The sequence below is a fragment of the Sus scrofa genome, chromosome 6 (assembly GCF_054392235.1).
Source record: "Sus scrofa isolate SSC_HxYL_T2T_F1_AM1 chromosome 6, Sscrofa_HxYL_maternal_Yorkshire_Landrace_v2.0, whole genome shotgun sequence".
Classification (NCBI taxonomy): Eukaryota; Metazoa; Chordata; class Mammalia; order Artiodactyla; family Suidae; genus Sus; species Sus scrofa.
Genome location: NC_139388.1, coordinates 49,001,775 through 49,020,988, shown reverse-complemented (window position 1 = coordinate 49,020,988; position 19,214 = coordinate 49,001,775). Strand labels below are relative to the sequence as shown.

The window sequence follows — 19,214 nt, the reverse complement described above, 5'->3', positions numbered from 1 at the left end:
AAAAAAAAAAAACCCACAAAACACTGTCTGTCTGGAAATCACAAATGTGGTAAAATTGGGAGTTCCCTTTGTGGCTCAGTGGTTAATGAACCCGACTAGGATCCATGAGGATGTGGGTTTGATTCCTGGCCTCGCTCAGTGGGTTAGGGATCCCATGTTGCCGTGAGCTGTGGTGTAGGTCGAAGATGTGGCTTAGATCCTGCATTGCTGTGGCTGTGGTGTAGGCTGGCAGCTGTATCTCTGATATGACCCTGAGCCTGGGAATCTCCATATGCTTCGGGGGTAGCCCTAAAAAGCAAAAAAAAAAAAAAAAAAAAAAAGTGGTAAAATCATTAAATTTACGTGGTTAGGCAGGTGTTCTTTTTAATATGCCTGTGACTTGTAGGTCTGAAATGTTTAAAATAAAATGTTGAAAATTAACATAAAATAATAAAATAAAGAAACAAGATATAAGAGAAAACAAATGCAGCAGGGACCAGAGAAGATCGGTTCCTGAGGGGCCCCAGAGGAGTTCCCAGTGACTGGGACTTCCTGGGGGCCTTCCAGGTTTGTTAGTGAATGTTCCCAACCATCCAGAGAACTAAAACCTGCTCAACATCCAACTGTGTCTGAGGACACTGTTATGGGTGCTGTGCACACAGCAGTAGACAACCAAGGCCCAGTCTTCCTTCTAGTGCAACAAAATTGACACCAAATGAATAAGATACCATGTCAGGTTGGGATAAAGGATGTGAGGAAACAGGGTGAGGGGATGGGGAGCCTCATGCGGATACCGTTCTCTGAGTGAGGACTCCCAGAAGAGGTGACATATGAGCTGAGACCTGGAGGGAAGGGAAAGCCATGCTGACATCTAAGAAAGAGAGTACCAGGCAGAAGGAACAGCAAGTGCAAAGGCCCTGGGGCAGGAATGACCTTGGCCTGTACAAAGTACAGCAAGGCCAGTACCCTTGGATGGGTAGTAGAGACTGAGCCGGGAGAGGTGAGCTGGGGCCAGACCTTGCAAGAATGATTTTAGAGTTTATTCTGAGAAGGAAGCCCTTGGAGGGGTGTAAGCAGAGGAATGGCACAAGCTGATTTCCATGTGTGGCTCAGAGAGATGAAGCCCCTGGTGAGCGAAGGGGTTTGTTGTAAAGGCAGTGAGTATGACCTCTCCTGGGGTTTCCTGCAGCCTGGCGCCGGTGGGACGGGGCTCCGGCTGCTCCACAGCTTCAGCCTTCCCAGGTGCCCTGCCCAGAGGACAAGGACATCACCAAGGCAATTATCTTATCAGATCTACCCACATGTGCCCCTGGAGACACGTCCACCCTGTGAGGCCCAAGCATGGGATATTAAAGACCCACCATCCCACCAATCCAACCCCTCACTGCTGCCCATGGAGGTTCCTGCCTGGGAGGTGGGGGGTTGGAGGGGGTCCCCAGACCTCAAATCCGGCACCCAGCTAGAGCCAGGCCTTTGGGACACATCCTTCCCTTACTTTGCATCTTGGTTTCCCCAGCTGGGCAATTTGGGGGGGGGAGCAGGGAATGATTGAGGGCTGTGATGGCTCTAGCTAGAGTGTGGCGTGTCTCTAGGGTCCTCTGAGCCTCACTTTCCCCCTCTGCACAACAGGGATAATAGTGCCACTTTCACAGGGGTTTCTGGCACGGACCCACAGGGTCATGTAAGCACAGTGCCTGGCACATGCTTGGTGCCGCTGCCTTGAAGTTTGGGTGTTTTCATTGGTGATACCATATGAGAGCCAGGCTCTGGGGTCAAACCTGGGCTGGAAGCCTGTCCCTTCTACTTAGTCATCACAACCTTAGGCAAAGTCCTTAACCATGTCTGTGCCTCGATTTCTTCATCTGTGCAATGTGCTAGTAAGAGAAACTAACTCCAGGGGTTCCCGTCGTGGCACAACGGAAATGAATCCAACTAGGAACCATGAGGTTGCGGGTTCAATCCCTGGCCTTGCTCAGTGGGTTAAGGATCCAGCATTTCCATGAGCTGTGGTGTAGGTCACAGACACAGCTTGGGATCTGGCATTGCTGTGGCTGTGGTGTAGGCCGGCGGCTACAGCTCCGATTAGACCCCTAGCCTGGGAAGCTCCATATGTCGCGGTTGCAGCCCTAAAAAGGACAAAAGATTAAAAACAAAAAAAAAAGAGAGAGAGAGAGAACCCAACTCTGTAGGGCTGTTGTGAGGAGTAGGGAAACACTGGAGCAGAGTGCACAGGGCAGACCCAGAACAGGGTGAGCGCTCCCTGAACCACAGCCATTATGGGGACTATTGGAGCCCCCCTCCCCCAGGAGGCTGGAGCCTGCAGTGTGGCCTTAAAGAGGACATCCTGCTGCCAGTCTGCCAGGTTCTGAGTCTTGGCTCTTTCACGGCCTAGCCTGGGACAGTGCGAAGCGACCTCACCTGGCTCTGCCTCAGTATCCCCATCTGAAAGCGGGGAAGAATGGCACTCACCTCAGAGGGTGGTTGTGAGGTTAAATAAGTTAATACGTGAAAGCCCTTGGCACCATGCAGGGCCCACAGTCAGCACCCTGTGTTTGCTATGCCTCTCATCATCGTTGTTAGTGCAGCTATGCCCACTGGTGCCCTGATCTCAGGGGCAGGTTGTGATGGGGTCTGGGCTGGTCGGGCAGCTCAGGCCTGGAGGTCACCCCAAGGAGCCCTGTAATCAGCTGTAATCAGGCCTGTCCTGCTCCACCTCCTCCCTCCCGGAGTATATCAGGGCTGGCCCAGACCCCAGGCTCCGTCTCAGCAAAGGAGGGTGGCTGCACTGGGCACCATGGGGAAGGCGGTGAGAGGGGTCAGGGACGGGGGATGGAGGTTGGAGGCAGGGGTTCCAGTGGGATCTGATGCCTTCCTGTCCCCTCCCCACCCATTCCCAGGAGAATTATGAGCTGTACCAAGTAGAGCTGGGTCCTGGTCCTAGTGGGGACATGGCAGCCAAGATGAGCAAGAAGAAGGCGGGCCGTGGTGGGGGCAAGAGGAAGGAGAAGCTGGAGAACATGAAGAAGGAGATGGAGATTGTGAGCCGGGGCCGGTCCAGGGCTAGGGGTGGGGTGGGGGCGGGGAGCATGGGGGGCCAGGCAAGGGCAGGGCTGGGTGCCCCCGTGAGAGCCGGACAGTGAGTGTCATGCCCCCACCATATAGAATGACCACCAGCTGTCCGTGGCAGAGCTGGAACAGAAATACCAGACCAGTGCAACCAAGGTGAGCTGGGGCAGAGGGAGGGGTGGGCGCAGGGGGAGGGGGAGAGAGAGGGAAGCGAGAAAGCACCCAACGGAGAGCCAGAGAAAGAGAAGCTGATACAAAGAGACTGAAAGAGCGACAGAGGCAGAGACAGCAGGAAGACAGAGACGGAAAGATGGGAGAGAAAAGAAACACAAAGGAGGGATCAGGGAGGGGCAGGAAGAGACAGAGCCAGAGAAAGAAATGGAGAGACGCAAGACAGACCGAGAGAGGGGAAAGGAGACAGAGACAGAAGGGCTCTCACCCAAGAGGAGAGAGCCCTTGGCGGCCACTGCCAACCCATCCCCCCCGACCCTTCCCGACCCTTCCCGTCCCCAGGGCCTGTCTGCCAGCCTGGCTGCAGAGCTGCTGCTGCGGGATGGGCCCAACGCGCTGAGGCCGCCACGGGGCACCCCTGAGTACGTCAAGTTCGCAAGGCAGCTGGCGGGCGGTCTGCAGTGCCTCATGTGGGTAGCAGCGGCCATCTGCCTCATTGCCTTTGCCATCCAGGCCAGCGAGGGCGACCTTACCACGGACGACAATGTGAGTGGCGGGTGCTGGGGCCAGATATGGAGCGTGGGGGCCAGAAGACATGGAGCGTGGGACTTGGGACACAAGTGGCATGGGATGGGGATGTAGAGACATGGAAATACAACTCTAAGACATGGGTTGTGGGGGCTGAAGGACACGGGGATATGAGACAGCCCCAAAGACAGGCATCATGGGGGACACGGCCAGACCGTGTCAAAGAGATGGAGGACACAGGGAGGGCTAGAAAGACACAGAAAGGCAACACTGAAGGTGTGGGGCTTGGAAAGCAGAGGACATGAGGACACGGGGCAGACCAAGGACAGAGGGCACAGGGGACATCATGACTCAGACATGGGACACAAGGACATGGGGACACAAGGACATGGGGACACGAGAGACTCAAGACTCAGGACTCAGTGCATGGAGAGATGTAAGAGAGATATGGAGCCGCAGCGACAGAGAGAACTTTGAGAAGCAGGACAAGAGGACACTGGATAGATGATAAGAGTCAGGACAGGGGACATGTGATATTGAACATGTGACACAGACTGGGGACTCAAGGATACATAGACATGGGGAGACATCAGACATAGCGACTTGGAATGTGGAACATGGGGCAGTGATCATGAGGACACCGAACATGAACTGTGAGGACTGCAGCACACGTGGAAAAGGGGACAGGAGGGCACAGGAACCCGTGGGCATACGGGACACAGAGGATGGCGCGTAGATTATAAAAACACAGAATATGAACCTTGGAACACAGGGAATATAGAGAACAGGAGTCAGAGGACAGTGGGGAATGTGAGACTTGGGAGACACAGGAAAAGGGCACACGCACAAGCAAAGTGCATGGTGACGGGGGCACCAGGCGTCGTGTATGGGGCCAAAGGGGCCAGAGAATGTAGGCTGTATGGACGCAGGGACAGGAGACACCAAGAATACAGGGTAGTTGGATGTGGGATAGGGAGACCATGGGGGCAGGGACACCAGTCACAGGAGGTGCCCGAGGCTTCCTAAGAGAGTGTAGAAAACCATGGCAGTGACCCTGGAGGAAAACCACCAGGGGACCAGAGAGCCGCGGGTGGCCTCGGGCAGGGAGCTTCCAGCCCCTAGTCTGAACTCAGCCCCTCTCCCCAGCTATACCTGGCACTGGCCCTCATCGCTGTGGTTGTGGTCACGGGCTGCTTTGGCTACTATCAGGAGTTTAAGAGCACCAACATCATCGCCAGCTTCAAGAACCTTGTGCCCCAGGTGGGTCCCTAGCTGCCCCCCCCACCTTTTTAGGTTCCAAGTGTCCACAGTGCCACAGGCAGGCTCCTGGCATTTCTGTGGGGCCCCTTCCCTTCAGGCCCAACCAGCCCTTCATCCTCGACCACCATCCCTCCCCACGAGTCCTTACTTCTCCCCCGCTTTAAGCTCCCACCTCCCTGCTGCAACTTGGTAGTTTCCACCCCCACCTCCTGCCCCCCTCAACTCTGATACCCTTGCCCCGCAGCAAGCGACTGTGATCCGAGATGGGGACAAGTTCCAGATCAATGCAGATCAGCTCGTGGTAGGCGACCTGGTGGAGATGAAAGGCGGGGATCGAGTGCCAGCCGACATCCGCATCCTCCAGGCCCAGGGCTGCAAGGTGGACAACTCCTCGCTGACCGGAGAGTCGGAGCCGCAGACCCGCTCACCCGAGTGCACACACGAGAGCCCCCTGGAGACCCGCAACATCGCCTTCTTCTCCACCATGTGCCTCGAGGGTGAGGCCCCACCCGTCCCCTGCTGCCCAGCTGACTGCGCCACCTGCCCACTCCCCACCGCTGCCTCCACCGCCCCCTCTGCTTCAATCTGAGACACCCTGCCTCCCACTCCATGTGACTGCCACCGCTTCACGTCACACTGCCCCTCTAGCTCCCGCTGTTGCTGCCCCCTTCCCAGCTCACGCTTCCTCCACCGCCTTCCATAAATGCCCCTCCTCCAGGGCACGCCACTGCCCACGCCCCCAGTGCTGCCCACCCAGCCCTGAGTCACCCTCTTGGCCCCACGACAGGCACGGCACAGGGCCTGGTGGTGAACACCGGCGACCGCACCATCATCGGGCGCATTGCGTCCCTGGCCTCGGGGGTAGAAAACGAGAAGACGCCCATCGCTATCGAAATCGAACACTTTGTGGACATCATCGCAGGCCTGGCCATCCTCTTTGGTGCCACGTTTTTCATTGTGGCCATGTGCATCGGCTACACCTTCCTGCGGGCCATGGTCTTCTTCATGGCCATCGTGGTAGCCTATGTGCCTGAGGGGCTGCTGGCCACGGTCACGGTGAGTTGGGGAAGCAGGAGATTGGTGCCGGGAGCTGAGAGGCCTGGCCGTCTGTCGTTTTGTTCATCCAGGCTTCTCTCCATCATCTCCCTCTCTCTTCATCTATCCATTTACCTTCCATCCACCACCCTGCTTCCTGTCATCCAACCTCCTCCCCACCCCCAGCTGTGCACCGATCCTATCCATTCGGCAAATACTCCCCAAGGCTACTCTGGGCCATGTCCTGTGCCACACACTGAGGGCTCAGAATTGGACAGGGAGGGGCTTTGACAGCAGGAGGCTGAGGTTTGGTATCGAGGGCTATAGGCAGCCTTCAAGAGTCAGCATCCTGTCCAGGGCCAGGACAGGTGGTCCAGGGAATGTCAGTTTTCTCGTTTTGATTGTGCTGATAAGACAAATTACAGAACCAGAGTTCCCGTCGTGGCTCAGTCGAAATGAACCTGACTAGCATCCATGAAGATGCAGGTTCGCTCCCTGGGCTCGCTCAGTGGGTTAAGGATCTGGCGTTGCCGTGAGCTGTGGTGTAGGTCGCAGACGTGGCTCGGATCCTGTGTTGCTGTGGCTGTGGCGTAGGCTGGCAGCTACAGCTCCAATTCGACCCCTAGCCTGGGCATCTCCATGTGCCGTGGGTGCGGCCTTAAAAAGCAAAAAAGAAAAAAAAGAAAAAGAAAAATTACAGAACCTCAACTAGGACAGCTTAGAGTGGACCTTGCTATGTTTATCTGGACAGGTTGGGAGGTAACCCAAGAGGAAAGACAAAGTCATGGAGGCAAGAAAAACCCTCATTTTTTTGCAGGGGAATGTGGAGGTACTGTGGCAGGGATAAAGGATCCCCAGTGTTGAGAAAGGAGGGAAGTGGGACTGGGAGCAAGGCTTGGTCTCCATGCCTGCATTGCTCACCCCTTCCCCCAGGTCTGCCTGTCCCTGACAGCCAAGCGGCTGGCCAGCAAGAACTGTGTTGTCAAGAACCTGGAAGCGGTGGAGACACTGGGCTCCACGTCAGTCATCTGCTCTGACAAGACGGGGACCCTCACTCAGAATCGCATGACTGTGTCCCACCTGTGGTTCGACAACCACATCCACTCCGCTGACACTACAGAAGACCAGTCAGGTGTGGAGATGGGAGGAGACATGGGGCTGGGCAAGATCTGGACAAAGCGGAGGCGGAGGTCGGAGCGCTGAGGTTACTGAAGGGAGCCTGGGAGGGCTTTGCCTTAATGGAGAGGGGGCACCATCCCATTAGGCAAAGGGTGGGATCCTGGGTCTCGGGGGAGCCAAGCTCCAGGTCGGTGAAGGGGCTTGGTATGGGGTCTCAAGGGAGACGCGATACTGGGTCTGGAGAGAAAAGCACCGTCCTGGCGGCCTGGCATAGGAGGAGGTGTTTGGGTTCCACCCAGGTCTGGGGTGGGGATCCAGACCCGAATCTAGCGGGAGGGAATCGGTTCCGGTATGGGAGAGCCCCCTCGCGGCCCCAGCCTGGACTCCTGTCTTCCAGGGCAGACATTTGACCAGTCCTCAGAGACGTGGCGGGCGCTGTGCCGCGTGCTCACCCTCTGCAACCGCGCTGCCTTCAAGTCGGGCCAGGACGCGGTGCCTGTGCCCAAGGTAAGAACCTGGGGTATTCAGGGGGATCCGAGGTGCCTCGTGCAGCCAGGCTCGCCTCTGACACTGGCCCGCGTTCCCAGCGCATCGTGATCGGAGACGCGTCCGAGACGGCGCTGCTCAAGTTCTCGGAGCTGACGCTGGGCAATGCCATGGGCTACCGTGAGCGCTTCCCCAAAGTCTGCGAGATCCCCTTCAACTCCACCAACAAGTTCCAGGTGTGCAACCGCTGCGGCTGGCCCCGCCCACAGTCCAGTCCCTACCACAAAGCCCCGCCCACGGCGGGGCCCCATCCACATTCAGAGCGGGCCTGTGGCGGGGCTGCACTCTCAGTCCCCTCCCTCTCCACAATCAAACCCCACCCACACCTCCAGTCCCGCCCACAGCCAAGGCCCACAGACCGCCAGGGCGCTCCGCCCGCTCCCAGCTGTCAGGTCCTCGGTGGGAAGAGGCTCCCAATCCAAATCCCGCCCAGCCCAATTTCGACCCTAGTTCTGTCGGTTCCCCGCCCCAGTTCTCTGCCTCTACCAAGGACCTGCCCAGCGCGCCCCTCACCCTCAGCCCGAACCTGACCCTCCCAAGCTCAGGCCTCGCTTGGATGCTGTCAGCCCCGCCCTTCTCCCAAGCCCCGTCCCTCCCGCTTGACCTCGCCCACAACACCGCCTCTTCCCCCGCCCACAGCTGTCCATCCACACACTGGAGGACCCTCGGGACCCGAGGCACGTGCTTGTGATGAAGGGCGCCCCCGAGCGCGTCCTGGAGCGCTGTAGCTCCATCCTCATCAAGGGCCAGGAGCTGCCACTGGATGAGCAATGGCGCGAGGCCTTCCAGACTGCCTACCTCAGCCTGGGAGGCCTCGGAGAGCGGGTCCTGGGTGAGACCCCAAAACTGGGGTAGAGGGTAAACCCGCGTGTGAGGAGGAGCTAGCCCAGACCCTGCCCAACCTTCCCGGCCTAGCCCTCACCCTGACCTTTCCTATCATTGGTTGACAGCTGACCTGCCCCAGTCCACACACTCACCTTTGACTTTCTCGGTCTCAGGCATGACCCCTGTCCTCAATTCCTACCTAGACCCAACCCCTCCCCACCTGTCCTCACCTCAATCTTACCTATCCTGACCTGATCTGTGGTTGGTTGATTTTTCTCAACTGATGACCTGCCCTTGTTTTCACCTCTGCCTTTCAGCGTCCTCCTCTTGAGCCTTTGACCTTCCCCAGTCCCTACCTCAACTCCAGACTTTCCCCAATCCTTGTCCTGACCTCTGACCAACCCCCACCTCCCCAGTTTTTGTCCTGATTCCTGAAATTTCCTTAACCCTTGCCTCAACCCTAGAAGGCACAAACCTGTGGTTCAATTCTGCATCTCCCACTTTACTTGGTGTATGACCTCTGGCAAGAAATGTCCTTTCCCTAAGCCCATTTCCTCATTTGCAAGATGAGGATGCTAATTGCCTCACAGAATGGTTGTGGGGATGGATTCAGACAAAGTTGTCCCTCAGTATCCACGGGGGTTGGTTCCAGGACACCCACTCTACTCCCCTGCAATGTCACCCCATAGACACCAGAATCTGCGGATGCTCAGATCCCTTGTGTAAAATGGTGTCGTAGTTGTGTATAACCTATGGCTTCTTTCCAAATACTTAAAATCATCTCTAGATCACGTATAGTCCCTAGTACAATGTAAACGCTATGTAAGTAGTTGTCAGTGTGTGGCAAGTTCAAGTTTTTGGAATTCTCTGAAATTTTTTTCTGACTATTTTTTTTGCTCTGCAGTTGGTTGAGTCCATGGATGTGGCCCCCTTGGACTGACTGTAATGGGAATGAATGATGTGGTACAGGGTCAGGCATCCAGAGGTGCTTGGAGCAAGGCCTGGTTATGTTACTCACCACCTGGCCTTGCTATGGAAGGGCCAGCCCAGGCCTCCTCTCTGACGTCCCTGTTTTCTGGTCAGGCTTCTGCCAGCTCTACCTGAGTGAGAAGGACTACCCGCCTGGCTATGCCTTCGACGTGGAGGCCATGAACTTTCCAACCAGTGGCCTGTGCTTCGCGGGACTCGTATCCATGATAGACCCACCCCGGGCCACCGTTCCTGATGCCGTGCTCAAGTGCCGAACAGCAGGCATCCGGGTATGGCCCCTTGGGAGAGGACCAGGCAGGGGTGAGAACAGAGGATGGCAGTATTTGGGGATGAGGAACCCCATGACAGGAACTCACCCGGAAATGGCTTGAACCACAAAGGAATACGTTGGTTCAAGAACTGAAACGTTCTGGGGAGTGGAGCTTCAGGTATAGTTGGATTCAGGAGTTCAGAGTCTTTAAGAATTTGCCTTTCTCTGTATAGCTCTGCTTTTCTCTCTGTGGCTTTACTATCAAGCAGTCCCTCCATTTTGGTGGACAAAGATCACCACTCTCTAGCAGTTCCACCTTACACCCCACCTGTTTAGCTGACCTATCAAAAAAAAAAAAAAAAAGGGTGCCTCTTTGGCAGTTGTATCAGATAGGGTCGCGTGTTCATCCCTGAACCAATCACTGCGGCTGGGGGATGTTGACTGGGGAGGACAGGGAGAGTGGCTGATTTGAAGGGGTCAGGGGTCTGCTGGTTCTCCCCCTACAGGTGATCATGGTGACAGGTGACCACCCCATCACAGCCAAGGCCATTGCAGCCAGTGTGGGCATCATCTCGGAAGGCAGCGAGACAGTGGAGGACATTGCAGCCCGCCTCCGTGTGCCCGTGGACCAGGTTAATCGGAAGTAAGCCCCCTTCCGCCCTCTTTGTGGTTCTTCCTACAGAACCACACAGACGGAAGCCCCAGCAGTGCTCTCCCACCTCCCTCCCTAGGGATGCCCGAGCCTGCGTGATCAACGGCATGCAGCTGAAGGACATGGACCCATCAGAGCTGGTCGAAGCCCTGCGTACCCACCCTGAGATGGTCTTTGCTCGCACCAGTCCCCAGCAGAAGCTGGTGATTGTGGAGAGCTGCCAGCGACTGGTGCGGGCCTGCTGATGAAGGTGGGCAGGTGGGTGGGGCTGGCCCTGGGCTGTCTTCGCCCTGACCAGCCTCCCACCTGCACCCACTGCCTGCAGGGTGCAATCGTGGCTGTGACAGGGGATGGTGTGAATGACTCCCCAGCCCTGAAGAAGGCAGACATCGGTGTGGCCATGGGTATTGCTGGCTCGGATGCTGCCAAAAATGCAGCCGACATGATCCTGCTGGATGACAACTTCGCCTCCATTGTGACTGGCGTGGAGCAGGGTCAGGGCTGGGGGCAGAGATGGGGGCAGGCGGGGTGGGTGCAGGAGGGATAGGGGCTGCAAGGAGGCTGAGGTGCCTGTTGTATCCCCACAGGCCGACTGATCTTTGACAACTTGAAAAAGTCCATCGCCTACACGTTGACCAAGAACATCCCTGAATTGACGCCCTACCTCATTTACATCACCGTCAGCGTGCCCCTGCCCCTCGGGTGCATCACCATCCTCTTCATTGAACTCTGCACTGACATCGTGAGTCTGCAGCCCCCACGCCCCTGCTCGTGCCCAGAGACATAGGCCCACAAACAGGCGGGATGGGCAGGGACCACTGTGGACACTCTTGGACACAGAGCAATACAGATGTGGGTACAACAGACAGCCAGATGTGGACACACAGGTAGGCAGGCGGGTAGTCACAGACAGAATGACAGGTGTGGGTACACAGGAGGACCCTCCGGTAGGCATGGTCACACTCATGGGCACACAGGGACACACATATGGACACTCACCACACAGAGATTTTAACAGACACTGTATCTGGCTAAACTTGGACCATGGACAGACATTTCTCAACAGACATGGACAGATAAACAGCATCAGGTAGATCCCAAGGCAGAGGATGCAGCCAGACCCATTGCTATGTCACACTCGACAGCACCTGCTCTAGGCCAGGCACACATTCATCGGGTTCGTTTTGTCCACATGACTACTCTGTGAGGTGAGCTTTATTTATCATCCTCATTTTATTGATAAACTAATTGAGGCAGGTTGAGCACCTAGTTCCAGGTCATACAGCTAATAAGTGGCATGGCTGGGATTCAAGCCCCAGCAGTCAGATGCCCCAGAGCCTCTGGCCTCGATCAGTACACTCTGTTGCCACTCTGTGGTCACAAACAGATGGGGTGGGGGCCGGGGTGGAGGACACAGGTACACAGAGAGATAGAAGACATGCAGAGATAGAGAGTAACAAAGAGAGACATAGAGACAGGGACACAGAGACACCAAAGCAGAGACAGGGTCACAGAGAGACTAGAGACTGGGACAAAGGAATGAAGAAAGTAAGGGACAGGAAGAGAGAGCGTGCACAACAGGGAAACAGGCAAGACCAGAGGACCCCAGAGAAGAAGCCGACAGAGAGCAGGAGGAGGGGGAGGAAGGGAGGGAGGAAGACAGAGACAGAGGGAGACACCCCACAGCAGAGATGAATGCAGATGCTCTGATGGAGATGGATACCAGGAGAGATGTGGACACATGTGGACTGGGCATGCTGCCATTCCTGACAAGGGCCAGCTGGACCCAGGCTGTCCAGGCAGGTGTGGCTGTGTGGTGACTGTGGGCCCTGCCTCCTGGCCTCAGTTCTGCCCCTGCCCAGTGCAGCGGGAGGGGGCTCAGGAGAGTCAGGGACAGGGGCCCAGGCAAACCCTCAACCCCGGTTCCCTCTGCTCCCGGCCAGTTTCCATCTGTGTCCCTGGCATATGAGAAGGCCGAGAGTGACATCATGCACCTGCGCCCGCGGAATCCAAAGCGTGACCGGTTGGTCAACGAGCCCCTGGCTGCCTACTCCTACTTCCAGATCGGTGCGTCCCCGGGGCCGGGGAGCCAACTTTCCTACGGGGCTGCTGGCCTGTCATGGGGCCTCTCACTGAGGCTCGGCCTTGTTCTGGATCTCCGTGTCTGCCTTGGACCCTGGCTCTCTCTCATTCTCTGAGTCCTGGTCTGCACATAATGGTCCCTATGGTCCCCGTGTCCCTTCTCTGCCTCTGGCCTTGTTCTCTATGACCCTGTCTTTGCTCCTGTCTTTTTTGGGTTCTCTGGGTGTGTCTCTGTCCCTGTCTCTTGTGTCTCTATGGATCTCTCTTGGAGTCCTTTTCTTTGTGTCTCCATGTCTGTCACTGTCTGTGGTTTTTGTTTTTGTTTTTGCCTTTTCTAGGGCCGCTCCCGCAGCATACGAAAGTTCCCAGGCTAGGGGTCTAAGCGGAGCATCTGAGACCTGAGACCTAAGACCTACACCACAGCTCATGGCAACGCCAGATCCTTAACCCACTGAGCAAGGCCAGGGATCGAACCCGCAACCTCATGGTTCCTAGTTGGATTTGTTAACCACTGAGCCACTGTGCTCTTGTCTCCATCCACTGTTTCTGTGTCCCTGTCTCTCTGTGTGTCTGCCTCTCTGTGTCTCTATCTCTGACTCCCCATGTCTCCTTGCCTCTCCCCCAGGTGCCATCCAGTCATTTGCTGGGTTCACTGACTACTTCACGGCCATGGCCCAGGAGGGCTGGTTCCCACTGCTGTGTGTGGGGCTGCGGCCACAGTGGGAGAACCACCACCTACAAGACCTGCAGGACAGCTATGGCCAGGAGTGGGTAAGCCCCGCCCCACCGCGAGTCCCTTGTTTCTGATGCCACCTACCTCGTGTGTGGCCTGGCCCACTCCTCCCCCTGTGGCTGAGCTCAGCCCAAGCCTCCCAGACACCCAGGTGCTTTGCTAGTTCTGGGTTAAGGGGCCTTTCCCACCACTGTCTCGAGTTCCAAACTCCTGTTTCAATGACCCCAGCTGGAGATGTGTCCTGCTCTGTTCTGACAGTAACACATCATCTCAGGTGCAGAACCAGGCCCATATTCTGTTATTCTCCCAGGAGCATCACTTTCATCAAGTATCTACATGTTTGGCAGGCTTTAATGAGTTTGGGTCAGAGAGGCTAGATCTGGCCAGCAGGTATGTTTCGTTTGCCATCTAGAGGGCCTGTAGAGTTACAGGTCAGGATACTCCCCTTAAATATTTACTGTCGTGGTTAAGAATATAGATCTTGGAGGAGTTCCCGTCGTGGCTCAGTGGTTAATGAACCCGATTTGTATCCATGAGGACACAGGTTCGATCTCTGGCCCTGCTCAATGGGTTAAGGATTGGGCGTTGCTATGGCTGTGGTGTAGGCCGGCGGCTACAGCTCCAATTGGACCCCTAGCCTGGGAACCTTCATATGCCATGGGAGTGGCCCTAAAAAGACAAATGAGAAAAAAATATATGGATCTTGGAGCAGATCCGTTGTCTGCACTGCGCCTCACAGCTGTGTGACCCTGGGCAGGTTACTTAGCCTCTCTGTGCCTCAGTTTTCCCTCTTCTGAAGTGGAGAGCACAGTGATTTTCACCTCAGTGATTTTCAGCCTGGACCAGCAGCATCAGCGTCACCTTGGGACTTGTTTGAAATGCAGAGTCCCAGTTCTCACCCTAGACCTCTGGGGTCGGGAACTCAGGGGTTGGGGCCTGTGTTTTAACCAGCTCTTCTGGGGATTCTGATGCATGTTGAAGCTTAAATACCACCAGTCTACCTCATAGGATTATTTGAAGGATTAAATGACAATACATGTGAAATACTTGGTACCTGGAGCTTAGTAAGTGTTCCTTACACAATTAGCTGGGTGTATAAAAAGTTACTGAATACTGGCTGCCTCTTTTATTTTTATTTTTTGTCTTTTTGCCATTTCTTGGGCTGCTCCTGTGGCATATGGAGGTTTCCAGGCTAGGGGTTGAATCGGAGATGCAGCTGCCTGCCTATGCCAGAGCCACACCAACGCAGGATCTGAGCCGCGTCTGCAACCTACACCACAGCTCAGGGCAAAGCCAGATCCCTAACCCAGTGCGCAACGCCAGGGATCAAACCCACAACCTCATGGTTCCTAGTCAGATTCGTTAACCACTGCGCCACAATGGGAACTCCAGGCTGCCTCTTTTAAATGGGAAATGTGCCTTGTTCCTCAAAGGCCCACCTGGCCCACTTCACTTTTTTGCCATGTGCCCTGGGGCCCTGGAGTTGCTGGACTTTGCAAATCCTTCCTCAGGATTTGAATTCCTTTTTCCCAGGCACCTCCTTTTGGGTATCCAGGAGTTTCATTATGAAGGCAGTGGGCCTGACCTACCAATTGCCCAGGCACTGACACCACGCTCTGCTCGACCCGGTCTCTAGGCCCCATGCTCTGGGGTCCTGCAAGCCTGGCAGATGCCACATCTCTCCTCTTCCCCCACCCAGCTCCGATGCAAAGGAAAGAGCATTTAGGGCTCTGAGTGCCTGGCTGGCTGCAGAGGGTCTCAGCCTGGGCTCAAGCTGCTTTGGTTCCCTCCCGGCTCACAGACATTTGGGCAGCGCCTGTACCAGCAGTACACCTGCTACACTGTGTTCTTCATCAGCATCGAGATGTGCCAGATTGCTGACGTTCTCATCCGCAAGACGCGCCGCCTCTCAGCCTTCCAGCAGGGCTTCTTCAGGTGTCCCCGGCCCCAGCCCGGCCCCACCCTGCCCTCCAAGCTCTGGTCCCATTTCTTAGCAGATCCTGCCCAGGGCTTACTGCAGCCCGCAAACCCCAGCACCGCACATATCAAGGCGGGCCAGTAGCTCCCGCCACATGCTTCTCAACTGCCTCCCCATGTCCCATCAGCGAAAGGGGTGAGGCTGACAGGCCGGCACCCACTGTTGCCGAGTTAAATGTTTAGAACATCTTCCGCCTGCTGCAGTCTGACCTCCTTTGACGCAGTGCCCCCATTTCCATCTGCCCCCCAACTCCTTGTGGCCTTTTTCCTGAGCCTGCCAGTCTGAGCCCGTCCCATCCTGCCCCACCTGCAGGAACAGGATCCTGGTGATTGCCATCGTGTTCCAGGTCTGCATCGGCTGCTTCCTGTGCTACTGCCCCGGGATGCCCAACATCTTCAACTTCATGCCCATTCGGTGAGGGGTCGTGGCCTTCAGCATCAGGGTGGGTATGCAGGACGCAGACCTGGGGATAGTCCTTACCTTGCCATCTCACCTGTGCCTGCAGGTTCCAGTGGTGGCTGGTTCCCATGCCCTTTGGCCTCCTCATCTTCGTCTATGATGAGATCAGGAAACTTGGAGTTCGCTGTTGCCCAGGGAGTGAGTATGGGGATTGGGGGCGTGAGGGTGGAGGGCTGAGCCATTCTCGCAGCAGCTGCCCTGCCCTTGGATTTTCAATACTTGACCTTCAAGCCCTTGATCCTCCATATCAAACCACCACCAAGCCATGACCTCTGAGCCCCTGGCTCCCATCCCAACCCAAATCCCCCCAGCACTGAGTCTCCTTTCTTCCTCTCTCTCTCTCCCAGGCTGGTGGGACCAGGAACTCTACTATTAGAGGGACCATTGCCTGCAAGCCATCCTTGCATACACCACAGTGGGGGGCAGGGACACATGGAACCCCTGGGACAGCCACCGAAACATCTGCGCAGTCAAGAGTCCCAGCCCCGCCTGTGTCTGCTCTTGTAGCCCATAGCCCCTCAACCTTGGGGGCACACTCCCACCCCACAGAGGAGCAGTCTCTAGGCCCAGTCTTCTGAGCTGGCCTCAGGGAAGCCCCCCCAGGGTGGGAGGGCTTTGATGGGGAGTGGGAACTAGCAGCTCCTGTGAGGTGGGTCTGTCCTTAGACTCCAGCCTAGCAAGAGGCCTGCCTGGGGCGCTTTAGAAACACTTGTGTCTGCGTAAAAATAATAAACCAGCTCACATTGACTGTGCTTTTACTCGGTGTGTGGCATCATCTTCAGGTTTTTTTCATGAGCCCCTTTGGTCTTCCACAATCCTATGACCTCGAGGCTGCCTGTCCCAGGTTCCATGCTGTACCTCCAGCTCCTAGAACATGGCCTGACACATAGTAGGTACTTAGTAAATGTTGCTTTGGGGAGAGAATTCCCATTTCTTTGCCTAGGGTTACAGCATTTCAAGGGGGACTGGAGGTGGCTGCAGGTACCCTCCAGAATAGAGCCTTTACCGCCTCCACTAGCTAAACACCGCCTCTGGGCTCTCCTCTCTTGTCTTGTCTTTTGAGGGCCACTCCCTCGGCACATGGAGGTTCCCAGGCTTGGGGTCTTATTGGAGCTGTAGCCACTAGCCTTTGCCACAGCCACAGCCACATAAGATCCGAGCTGCATCTGCGTCCTACACCACAGCTCCTGGCAATGCTGGATCCTTAACCCACTGAGAGAGACCAGGGATGGAACCTGCAACCTCATGGGTTCGTTAACCACTGAGCCACGATGGGAACTCCTGGGCTCTCCTTTCTCAGCACCCACTGCCTCCGGAGGCTCCTTGACACAGGCATCAGAATCCTGACTCCACCCTTCATGGGTGTCTCCACTTTGGTTCCACTCGCTCATGTCTCTGCAGCTGCATGGGGTGTCCTGTCACTGGTTAGTCCCAAACAACTGGAGGCTGAAGTCACACATCCCCTCCTCACATCCCCTCACCTGAAAAGTTAACCCTCCAACTGCTGGAAACCCCCTGTCCACAGGCCCCTCCCCACTTTGCCGCTCTTTTCCCCAGGCCCCATTCTTGCCTCTCTCTCTTTGACAAGCCTCTCTGGCTGGACCCCAGGCTTCTCCTGCCATGGGCCTCAGTTGTCTCTGCAGTGGTGCCCACAGCTGTCCCCAGTTTCCATCAGCTTGCCCATGGGGTCCCCCACTGGCCTCTGCATCATCCTTCAAACCTGATCCCGACCACTGTCCAATCATGGTGCTTCCCTCTCCCTGGGAAACAGGGTGAGCCCTTGGGGAGCTTACAAGCCTCTAACGTGTTACCGAGGACTCCTTCACTCCTTCCTTCCGCACCGGTCAGCTCCTTACTCCTCCCCACTCCCACCCCCCGTGAAATAAAAACACACAGCCTACCAGTCACCACCTCTCTCCTCTGCTTCCAGCCACTCTCCATGGTCCAGGCCTGGCCTGATGCCAGTCTCCCCACCACAGGACAGCCATGGAGCTCTTTCTAAAGCCCAAACTGACTGTCCTTCCCTTGCCTAGAATTCTCCATGGTTCCCCACTACCCCTGATCAACTAACTCCCCAGCCCAGGCTGAATCTTCTGTGATCTGGCCCCTGCTGACTTCTACGGTCTCACAAGCCCCCACCAACTCATGCCAACCAGTTCTTATGTTTCACTGGAAAGGCTAGGCCCTCTCTCTGACCTCAAGGCCTTTACAGGGGCCATGACACCTTTCTTCTCTTTGCTTCATTAACTCATCCTTTAGGTCTCAGCTCACACATCCTCTCATCCAGGACACACAGCCCTCTTTTCCCATCACAGCCCTGATCCCTCTGGCCTGTGCTCCCCCATTCAGTCCTTGAGCCCCATGAAAGCTGGGACTCTCTCACAGACAGGTGGCCACCCGCAAGGGGCTTGGATCAGAGCCCCTGCTCAGCAAATTGTTAACAGTCATTTCTGCAACCTTCACTGTCCTGCTATGTGCTAAGAGCTGGGTTGGGCACTGGATGGAGGTATGGGAGAAAGCAATGCCATTACATATCCCCCACATGGCTGGAGGAGCGCCATGTCTAAGTCAGGGTGACCTATCACTCCCCTCCCCTGCCCACTCCCAAGACACCTATGGGACCCTGTCTTGACTAGGAGCAATGAAGAGGGGATGGGGCTAGATGGCGGTTGCCCCATTTGAGGGTAAATGCTCCCTCTGAAAACCAAACAGAGCTGTGCTCGGCACTTGCCTATGCTGAGTGTCAAATAACATCATGGCAGGACCTGGACAGCCTAGTGGAAATAGGAAGGGGGCAACTGTCCTATCCCATGCCCTGGAGGACCCCACTGGGACCACAGGGTTGGGGAGCACCTTCCCAGGTGGGCAGGATTTGCATCAAGGTAGAGCTTAAGCAGAACACTCAAAAGCTCTGCTTCTAATCCACCTCCCTCTGGGAAGAGGAGAGACAGGGGCCAGAAGCCGGCCCCACTAGACAGGGGAGGACTGGGATGAAGGTGGCATCCAAGACAACATCCATACTGGGGGGTCATCTGCTCTGCTGCTGGGTTACAGCTGTCTCTGTACTCCACCCTCAGAGAACTCAGACCAGGACTTAATCTGAGTCAGAGCACTGAGGACCTCAGAATCACCAAACAGGCCCTTCAAGGGCAAAACCAGAGGTCAAATGGTTGGACTGTTCCTGTGCAAGGAGGAGCGCTAGATGGCTACACGCAAGGGGGAGTGAACTAGTAAGATCTCGGTTGCAGACAGACCCCCCTGACTGCCATAAAGGTGGACAGGGGAGGGAGGTGGCATTTAGAGCTGGGAGCCTGGGAGGTGACCAGCCAGGGAAGGGGTAGGTTATGGCTGTGAGGAGAAGCCCCCTCTTGGGTTCTAGCACCCCTCTGTCACCTGTTTCCTGAGGGCCCTGGTCTCTGCCACTGCTCAAAGACGGGCTACTTCAAGGTCTCTGTCGACTCTGGGAAAAGAAAGAGCAGAGGAACTGGTTCAGGAACACAGGACAAATCAGTGCTGGCTAATTTCCCAGCTTATCTACTTG

The 19,214-nt window shown here is 56.0% G+C and overlaps 1 protein-coding gene and 1 long non-coding RNA gene across 4 annotated transcripts in view; one reads left to right on the top strand and one right to left on the bottom strand.

Moving 5' to 3' along the window:
• The window catches only part of ATP4A (ATPase H+/K+ transporting subunit alpha), a 50,593-nt gene extending 34,162 nt beyond the window's left edge, over positions 1-16,431 (top strand). For 2 of the 3 annotated variants that reach the window (XM_084958674.1, XM_084958673.1), the window contains exons 3-23: positions 2,877-3,017; positions 3,142-3,201; positions 3,559-3,762; positions 4,891-5,004; positions 5,249-5,501; positions 5,792-6,060; positions 6,973-7,171; positions 7,556-7,665; positions 7,746-7,880; positions 8,344-8,536; positions 9,613-9,788; positions 10,276-10,412; positions 10,501-10,651; positions 10,747-10,915; positions 11,009-11,163; positions 12,365-12,488; positions 13,129-13,274; positions 15,038-15,171; positions 15,527-15,628; positions 15,720-15,811; positions 16,021-16,431. In XM_084958674.1, coding sequence (XP_084814800.1) covers positions 2,877-3,017; positions 3,142-3,201; positions 3,559-3,762; positions 4,891-5,004; positions 5,249-5,501; positions 5,792-6,060; positions 6,973-7,171; positions 7,556-7,665; positions 7,746-7,880; positions 8,344-8,536; positions 9,613-9,788; positions 10,276-10,412; positions 10,501-10,651; positions 10,747-10,915; positions 11,009-11,163; positions 12,365-12,488; positions 13,129-13,274; positions 15,038-15,171; positions 15,527-15,628; positions 15,720-15,811; positions 16,021-16,049 — 3,093 coding nt within the window. In that variant the 3' untranslated portion in view covers positions 16,050-16,431. 3 annotated transcript variants of the gene reach the window in all.
• Positions 11,636-19,184, bottom strand: LOC146402339 (uncharacterized). Its single transcript, XR_014806174.1, has 3 exons — positions 19,067-19,184; positions 16,416-16,552; positions 11,636-15,797 (listed from the first exon to the last, which is right to left on the bottom strand). It is a non-coding gene; the product is annotated as an uncharacterized LOC146402339 (long non-coding RNA).
• Between the last annotated feature and the right edge of the window lie 30 nt (positions 19,185-19,214).